The sequence below is a fragment of the Rhodamnia argentea genome, unplaced genomic scaffold, assembly GCF_020921035.1.
Source record: "Rhodamnia argentea isolate NSW1041297 unplaced genomic scaffold, ASM2092103v1 Rarg_v2.49, whole genome shotgun sequence".
Lineage (NCBI taxonomy): Eukaryota > Viridiplantae > Streptophyta > Magnoliopsida > Myrtales > Myrtaceae > Rhodamnia > Rhodamnia argentea.
In genome coordinates this window covers 32,672-42,495 of record NW_025955897.1, presented here as the reverse complement: position 1 = coordinate 42,495, position 9,824 = coordinate 32,672, and the positions used below count along the sequence as shown (strand labels likewise).

Sequence of the window (9,824 nt, the reverse complement as noted above, 5' to 3'; positions counted from 1 at the left end):
AAACTTGGTTGACGAACAGGGTTTATGCGCCGCTAATGTAGCGGCTTGTCGAGCATTTGACAAACTCACACCATCCATTTCAAATAGGATTTGTCCCGTGGACACACGAGCAATCCAACCCGTAGGATTTCCTTTTCCTCTTCCCATTCTGACTTCTGTAGGTTTCCCGGTAATAGGGAGATCTGCGAGAACTCTTACCCATATCTTACCATTTCTTCGGGATTGTCCGCTCATAGCACGATGGAATTGTCCGATTGTAGCCCGGCGCGCTGCTTCAATGGCTCGATATGAAAGACGACCAGCTCTACAACTTTTAGTGCCATATCTTCCAAAACTCAGTTGTGTACCGTCCGGTTCGCAACCCCTACTACATCTGCCTTTACGATATTTACTATATTTCGTACGTTTCGGATATAGCACGTCCCCCTTTTTTTTACTATAAGAAATCCACACTTTTACACCTAAGATTCCGTAACGAGTAGATACTTCCGCAGGAGCATAATCGATTTTCTGGTTAAATACATTACGAGATGTTTTTCCATACTTTCCGCATTCAGTTCTAGCTATTTCCGCACCTTCTGATCGACCTGAACAACATATACGGATCCCCTCAACCCCTTTTTTCATTACTAATGGAATATCCTTCACTATATTACTATATATAGAACGAAATGATCTTCTTTTGTTCCTCAGTTGAAAAGAGATCTCTTGAGCAATCGGAGAAGCACTTTGATAAACAGATTTGATCTTGACCGACTCAATGTTGGTATTAGTCTTTGTTCTATTAGACAACAAAGATCGCATTTTTTTCACTTCGTTCAAATACGAGTTGTACCCGTACGGAATTCTTCTGTTTCTCAGTATGATCTCTATCATCATCTCTATTCCCTTTATCAATTCGACTATCCCACCTAGGTCTATGAATTTATCTATCAATTCCATTACCTTATCCTTACCCATGAGGTTCCAACATTTGATCCTTAATTGATCTAGGAGTTGTTCCCGGGCATCCTCAAAAAAAAGGTTCTTATACACCCCAACCCCATCCCTTGAAAAGAAAAAGGTAGCACCGAAGAAAGGAAAGAGCGAGATGGTGGTTTTTGTTCTTCCAGCGAAGCGAAGATCATTCTCTTGGCGAATGAAGTGGGTCAACCTCTTTTTGGCTTCGGCCAAACACTTTTTCTCGCTGGTCGAGCTTTCTACAAAAAAAGCGATGCGAGAACGTATTCGCTTATCTAAGCTTCTTCCCTGTGCATTCGCTCCCCCCATCGTAGATGGTTCAGCCACGCCCGGTGCCACAAAATGATTGAGAACTACGAGGGGGTCGAAATGCATTTTGTTCTTTGTATTCAATAAGTATTGCATGACCAAATAATTCAAGGAGGGGCGCACTGCAGGGAGGGTCCTTTTAAGTAGATGACTCGTCGGGCCGTCGGAGCGGGACTTCTTTGGGAAAAAGAACTTAAATAACTTCGTTTTTCTGAAGGAGTCGTCATTTTCTATCAGGAAGGCTATGTCATTTACAACCCCGGCGTATTTCGGATGCTTGAAGGCCCCGCTGACCCGAAGTGATTTAGAAAGATTCTTCTTTATCGATGGTGATCGGTCATGGTATCCATAGCCTAGCTTCTTTTTCGGCCAAATCCGGATTTCGTTTTGCTTCTCCCGAAGCCTGATCGACTCGACTCTTTTCCCTGTCCCCCGGCCTCTCACTTCGTTTCGTTCTTCTTCTGTATCGTCGCTTGAATGAAGAAGACACCCGATCGGCCCGACTTTCCCAAATGCCCACCACCGGCCCTTCTCCTTTCCGGGTCTGGATTTTTTGCGTCGTGGTCGATGGGGAAGAAAGAAATGAATAAATGTTCTTTTGGGAAAATGTAGAATAATACACCTACCGAGACGAAAGCCAAAGGTGAGTCTCGTAGGTGGACGTATCGAACCGAAATAAGATCTCAGATTGACATCTTGATAGACTGATTTACCATAATAATAAATAGAGTCAATGGTGACTCCGCCGTGGGAAGAGCCGCTTCTTTCTTGCTTGATAGGGCGGCTTCCATTCACCAGCGCAGACTAAAAGTGCTCTCCGAACCGTGCTGGATAGTCACCCATCACACGGCTCTCAAACCCAACCTGTAGTGGATCCCGGTAGACAAAGTCAAAGCGCTTGATCCTTTGCCCCATACTTTGAGATGCTCCTCCCCGCCGATCAAGCAGCGACGCTGCTCGTGATAGGCTTAACTTGAAGCCGCTAGCCTTCGGTTCGGATAAGTCAAGTCCCCTCGGTCGATTCGCTCAGGTGGTCTTCCCTTATCTTCCTTAACTTCAGACTTGTTCTGGTTTGAGAAAGGAGGCACCGGCCGAGCGCCCTAAATGAATAAGAAGAAGAGGCAGTTCTCATTTGAAAGGAAAGGCCCCTTGTATAGGGTTCCAAACCCACGCACCCTGAAAAAAAAAAAGTTCTTTCTATGTTCTTAGTAAAGCTTAAACGTCCTTATTGAAAACGTTAGCGCTTTACTAATAGAACAAGTACGGTAGACATTTGAAGACGATGACGCACACTGCTTTCAATTACAGAAAGTCAAGCGCAGTGAATAATGTGCTTTTATTATAGAACAGGTAAGCCGCAAGACAATGTTCCTTGCTTAAAGCTATCCTAATGAGTAAGAAGTGCTGTGTCTCGAGTTGAAGTTTTCCTTCCTTTATTTGGAGTTGCTAGTAGGAAGCTAGGCTATGGAAATTCGATTGTGAGGTGGGCAAGGTTTAGAATGTCTTAGGACAGTTTCTAATAGATTTGATATCAAGTAAATAAAGGCTCTTCTCCTTTTATACGAATCTACAACTCTCTTTACTGAGCGAGACTCCACCCATATCCCTACTAGTGGGTGGTTCTTCAACATTTTCCATTCTATCATTTGTTTGACAACAACAACTAGGCTCTACTTCAGATAAGATAGCTTTTCGGTCTTAATCCAAATGGGTCAGAGGCGCGTCGGAACGGTCGGTGGCTGCTTAGTCTCATTCGAGAGTATAATCTCTTTTTACTGCTTTTCTTAAAAAAGAAAAGAAGGAGGTCGATTTAGGCTCCTTCCCTTCCACTGCATAGCTGCGCTAGCAGGTACTATGAGCCCTCTGTCCCACGCACCTAAGCAGCTCGCGTGGTTCACCGGTTCCACCGAAAACTCTCATTTGTTGAAGCGGAGCATAGTGCGCTTTAGGCGCCGAGCGAGAAAGGTCTCTTCTTTCCTTTCGCTTTATTCACTGATCTGAAACTTAGCACTTGTTTTCTTATTGATTCCAGGGGCGGCGGCGTTCTTGAATGAAGTCTATCCGAACCGAATTCGGACTTATCAGATCAGGCTAGGCCTCTCCAGCTGAGCTGGGCGCCGGGGCCCTGTATGCGCTAGCGATCGGCACATAGGGGAGTGGTTGCCCGGGTTTCTCGGCCTGGTATCCTGCACCTCGCGTTCATGATATCTACATTCAACTGTGCCCCGGAGACACGGTCGAAGCACGCCCGCCCAGTGTGCTTCTTTCACGACATGCTCTGATCCCGGGTGTCTTCCAGTGGTTTTCTAGTGTTAGAAGAAGTCGTGTCCGTCCCGGACATCTGCAACGTCTTCCCACGCTTTTTTATTTTATTAAATAGGACAAACTGAAGGAAAAGACTGACCCATTCGGTGACTTTCGCGGTCGCCCTCACTGAACCAACTTGAATCTGAACTACGATTCAGATCCAGTCTTACCGAAATCGGATTTCCTTTGCGTGCCATATGCGCTTAGACTTGACTTTTCCCCTTTTTTCTTCCCTGTCCAATATTTGTTCGTTTCCGTGTAAAAGCAAACTCTCCAAATTGGAGATCCACCAACGAAGAGCTAAGCATCATTTTTGCTTTCACCTCCTTAAACTTAAAGAAGAAAGAGAGCTAGCAGATGAGCTAAGCAGGCATACATTTGGAATAGAAGGTGCCTAGCACTATACTCCTTCCATAAGCCTTGCGCCCCGTTTCATTTCATCTTTTATGAAATTATTCTCAACAAAAGGGGATAGGGACTTCATTCAATTCAGCTAGAAAGAGGGCACTTACTGAACACTAACCCAATCTATAATGGATTGAAGGAAAAAAACGAAAAGCATAAAAAACTTCCTTTTCGAAAGAGGGAAAGATCACTCCTAAATGCGGCCGTGATCTTTTTCTTATATACGATACCACCAGACGCACCCCTTAGAATTGCGTCGTTGCGCCTGCTCTGATCTTGACTTAAAGTGGATTCGGGAGTTGGTGCGCTCTTATCAGCTCTAACTTGGCTCCATATCAATCACTGAATTAAATTTCTATTTATTGTATTGATTGCACGAGCTAGCCAGAAGGTAGCGTAGCTCTTCTTGCTCTCCCAATTCAGGAAGACGAAAATCGCCGGTTGGGTTGGTCCAACCAAGAAAGACATGGGATTGTTTGGGCATTGCTTAGGTCCAGTTAAGTAAAGACTGGCTACCTATAAAGATCCCTCACTGCACACTTTTTTCTATATGTCTATCTTATATATATATAGATATATTCTGACATTAGCTGTTGCTTGCCGTATCTTACTGATGCAGCAAGGGAATGAAGACTCTTTCCCGAGAAAGCTGGAAAAACCCAGCATATCATTTATATATATATTTTAAATCCTCCCCAGAAACTGAGAATCTCGCCACAAAAAAACCCTAAAGGAAAACAATTAAATCAAGATCGACCGCCCCGGTCCCCAAGAAAAGCCGGGTCGACAGCCCCTGCCCCCCGATCCGCCCCGAAAGACAAGAAGACAAAAAAAGGCCGCCGACAAAGAGAAAAGAAACGCAGATATCCGCCCGAGAAGACCAGGAGAATGGTTTGATAGACGCATATATATAAACAACGCCACCCCCACTGAACACCTACTATAACTGGGGACCTGGAGAGTAAACGTCGACTTAAAGAACACTGCGGCAACACGATCCCGCTCGGTGATTCAAAGGTTATTCCTGCAGGGACTGGTAGCCAAACAGGCAGGAATCGCGGCAGGCGAGGAAGAGGTAGGGTCTTCTCCTACCCGGAACAAAGATAGATAACACAACTTATTCCATGATTGTTCTATGAAACCCCTTGACCATCTTCAATCAATCACTTACCCTTCGTTAGCGGTGTAGGGTTCAGTCGTAGTTTCTGGTATCGACACACACAGCCGGGTTGTGCGCTTTCCCTGGTAGGTCCGATTGGATGAATATCTCGTGCCGAGGTATGAAACTACTAGGGGATATCTCACTACGGTGGAAAAGGCTGCTATAGTTCGAGAACGCAGAGGTGATGAGCCGAGAAGCTCCACACAAGTAGCTGTTAAGGCAGTATCAGTGGTACAGCGAACCACTCATTCAATCTACTGTGAGTTGCGGAGTTTACCTTGTTCGGTCAAGTACCCGAAGGGCAGTCGTCTTAGAATAGATGGCGTGCTCTCCGGCTTGGGTATGGAGAGCAAATGTGGTAAAGGGGAAGCAGTGAGTCGACCCTTTAGTCTAGTATCGGTGGTAGGGTTGACTTGCCTTCTTGTGCTTATTGGTCTTAAGTTGGTAAACAGTGATTTTAAAGGTCCCAGTTTATAGGCATTAAGGCAATAGGCACTAGCGGGTCCTGTTCACTTTGAGTAGTAAGGAAGCCAGTGGGGTAGGCGCTGTCAAGCGTGCAACCTTACTAAACTAATAAAGGGGCTCTTGTACGTTAGTATAATACTGCGACTTGACTTCTCTTGAACGAGCTATTCTTTAGGAGCTGTTTCTTAAATGGGGGCATGTAGCTGGTCTTAAGGAAAGGGCTTCCATGACAATGAGGTCCTTCTTGCATGGGCTTGGGCTTGTGATGGGTAGGCTTGTTGTGCTTTGGCCCTTCTGTGGGCTTTCATCGAGGAAAGCAGGCTTGATAGGCCCAAGTCTTCATTTGTAGGACTTTCTTTGATGGTTCATTGTAGGCTTGGGTCTTTCATTCGGGCCCTATTGGGGCACCCTGTGGGCCAATGCATATAAGCTTGGGCTTTCTTAACGTGGCTCATTTGACGACTCAGTACATGGATGTCACGAGTCTATTGGCATAGAATATGGAATCTTTTCTACGTAAGCTGGTTTTGCAAAGTTTGTTTGTTCATACAGGCAGTGTGATTTTTGGATCAAATCCGGTGACAATTCTCCACTCATGTCCTTCCAGAGCTGGATAAGTGATCTTCAAGTGCATCTCCCCGATCCATTCTTCCCAGCGCTCCTCAATCAGATCCATAACTGCTGTTGCTTGTGCAGGAGTAACTAGAGAACTTAAAATTGCAATGCAGTTGTCAACTAAGAAACACCGGAAGTCCATGCGAGCCGGGCTGACATTAACCAATCAGATACCCTCCTCGAAAGGGCCTGAAATCAAACACCCAGTCAGGGATAGAGTCGAGAATGACATTCAAATTGAACAACTGTGTGGGAGTACTACTTCGTTTTGTAAGGGTATAGTTTTTTTAATTGAGTGAAATTCCGCCAGTAGTCTTTCTGAATGTGATAGCTGAGAACTGTGATTATTCGCTCGATCCACTCTTGCCATCACGCTCTGGCTTTAGCATCTGCCGAGCACATCTAAGCGCAAAATAGAAAACAGTGCCTGGATTAAAATGGGAAACCCTTATTCTATTCTCCAGGTACAAGTCAAGTTGAATTTACAAATTCGAATTCAGTGTGAGAAGTATTATAATCCATAAATTCACTACGAAACAAGGCCGGAACCAAGCCCTAAATTGGAGACTTTGGAAAACTGCATAAACTTAAACTATCAATCATATTAATATTACATCCATCTCCACATAGAAGTGTTGGAAAAGAAAGCTATCTGAGAGGCAGAAGTTTACTATAAACTTCATCTCTCTCTGTACCTCAGGGACTTTTTCCAGAGCTGAATTGCGCGTGCACTTCTGCCAGAGCAGAATCACGTGTGTACTTGGTACCTCAGCAGTATCTTCCATCATAACCCCAAATCGGCAACGAATATGTACTTTAGACTTTGCTTCAAATGAACACTCACAAATAGGTGGAAAACCAGCTTAAGCTGGTTGTACTTGTCAGTTCGTTCAATTCACACAGAGGGTGATTGAGGTGCGTGCTTCGCAAGTTTTTTAGTTTCTTCACACAACAAAGGCATGATAGTACTGTACTCAACTGCTCGTGCCGTATGGCGAGATTCTTCTACATTCTATATCTATAATATGTTCATTCATACCAATATACCTGCTAAAAAAAATCAACCAATTATCAACCCTTTCCCGGTCATCAATCCTGCAACACCAAATTCCTCTCCGCCCTCTGCTCGGCAACGCAATTCCCATGCTCACAGCCAGTTAGAGCAAAAAAATCAACCCCCGTCTTTATCTTAAAACTCACCTCACTCTCGTAAATGTCCTCCCCAAATCCTAGCGTGACGTGGATGATCCGCCGAATCCATTGCTGACTTCACCACGATCGATTAGGTGAAACGGTTTTGCAAAGTTTGTTTTTTCATACAGGCAGCGTGGTTATAGTACTCAGATTGTGCCAGCCATGCAATTCGTACTGCATTGGCGGAATTGCTCTACACTCTATAAAGAGAGGCTCGATAAGCTTTTGTGCTCTACAAAAACAAAAAAAAGAAAAGAGTTTTCTACCAGTGTATATCGAGAAGCCATGGCCCTCCCTGCTCAAATTTTCGCCATTTCCCAGCGACTTGCTGAAATTCACGTTGAAATAGAAAATATAGAAAATGCTCTTCGAAATAGTCGAAGAATGTTAAATGGTTTCTTGAGGCATCTTCGCTCCGTGAACCCGGCTGCTATTGAAGCCCGAATGGAAGCAAGCCATCCAAGAATTCGGGAACTAGAAGAAAGACTCCAGGGACTACGCCAGGAGCAGCAGGCACTGATCGTGGAGGCAGTAATCTGCCTTTTTGCCTGAGAAAACTAAAAGAGTCCGTCGACTCTTTTAGTTTTTAAGGTTTAAATTAAACATGTCTGGTGTTCTTTGTCTTTTTTAGTGTAGATCTACTCCGGTGCCTACTGGAGATAGACTCCTATCTATGCTAAGTTTCTTTGTTTGGTTTTATTTGTTGTGTTTGCATGTATGGGCCAAAACCTAGTCTAAAGTGTTCAATGCTTATGTTAATATAATAATAAAGACTTTTTCGTAAAAATGTGCTTCAAATTCATGTGAAAGTTTAAAGAAGGTGTAAGCTAAGTGTACTACTGGAGATGTGCTTATTTTATTTCATCGTCGTCGGTCCTTGTTGATCGGAACTCTCAGTCGAATGAAACTATTTCCTGGGGCATGAGGTACGGATATAGAAAGTGTGCTGCGGACTCATTAGCCTATTTGGAATTCGACTAGTTCACTTCTAGGGTTTCCACCCTGATTCCACTCTGCTTTGAAGCATGAAATTCAGTCATCCAGGTGCAGAACGGGTAATCCAAGTTATCTCCTGCCTTGGGTTGAGTGAATATGCACAGGTCAGTAAGATGAAGGACTGAGCGTAATTCAACTAGGGTAACAAGAATATCCATTCAAATAGAGTCTGCACCACACGGGCATCAGTAAAAATTGTGTATATAAGGATAGGATTCGTTCTGTCTTTGTTCAAATGCGTCAGTCATCTAGTTGATCGATAAACTGTCGGCCCAAAGAGCCTAGCCAGAGGGACTGAGAAAGTCTCCAGCGTAGACCGAAATGGTCTCGCGAAGCCGGTTACCGTTCAGCTAAGATACGAGATGACTAGTGAATAAAGACAGAAAAAAAGTACTATACAGTGCATGTACCTCTTTAGGGAAAAAACTATTAACCTTGTCACAAGGGTGTTAGGTTACCAGGGTATGGCAACGGGTGTCATCCCTCTCCTTTCAGTCTTTGAACGAAGTCCCTGTCCCGATCATACCACTGCTCGAAGCTCTTCCCCGGACACCATCTTTAAGAGTGAAGTAGAAGTCTAGAGTTTGCAAGTCTAGTTGTCACGAGCGAGGACTTCGTCTTTCAATAGAAGAAGCATTTTAGAGTGCAGTCCAGCGCTTCGGCTTAGGGCTAATAGCCCAGTCAACGGTAGCCGACACCGGTTTAGTTACCATAGCCCTAGTCTTTTAGCGGAGTCTTCTATCTAGGACGTATAACCTAAGTGTGGGGATCTGAAGGACACTTTTATAGTCAACTACAAAAGGCCGGCTTCAGTCCATATGAAAAGAAAAAGCAAAAGGGTGGCTGCAAAGCAAAATAGGCTGCTCTCTTTAATTAATAGGTCTATCGAGCCTGAGTTTGGGCTGTAATGAGAAAGGGGTGTACAAGGCCGGGCATCTGATCTTTCTTGTTAAATGTCAGTTCCTTGAATGCTCTTTCTTAAGCAAGCTTTCAGTCCTTTGGTGGTCTCGTATAGAAGAGAAGGGCTGCATTGGATGAACTCCAGCTCTCGGCGACCGACAAAAAGCCTTTTGCACCTAGCAAGGAAAGAAAGTCATTAATAGAGAGAGAGTACTTTGCAGTTCTAACACATTCCATAACAAGATGGAGAAAATCATTGGGAAAATTCAAACTCAGTAACATTTCTTCAATGAACTTCCAACTAATGGAGTCATAAGCTTTTTTGATATCAACTTTAAGACCACATCTAGGTGTGATGTGAGTCTTATGATAGCCTCTGAAGAGTTCTTGTGCAAGAAGAATATTGTAATAGATTCTTTTCCCTTTTATGAAAGCACCCTGAGCAGGGTTAATGAGTTTATCAATCACCAGCCTGATCCTCTCTGTCAGTATCTTAGTAAGACATTTATAG

The 9,824-nt window shown here is 44.1% G+C and overlaps 1 protein-coding gene across 1 annotated transcript; it reads right to left on the bottom strand.

Annotated features, from left to right (window-relative positions):
* Window positions 1–208: 208 nt before the first annotated feature.
* LOC125313484 (ribosomal protein S3, mitochondrial-like) lies at window positions 209–4,155 on the bottom strand. The gene is given in 3 exon segments (XM_048273214.1): window positions 209–426; window positions 429–1,993; window positions 3,700–4,155. Coding segments are annotated over 3 exon segments (1,674 nt in total). The 5' UTR covers window positions 3,774–4,155; the 3' UTR covers window positions 209–391.
* Between the last annotated feature and the right edge of the window lie 5,669 nt (window positions 4,156–9,824).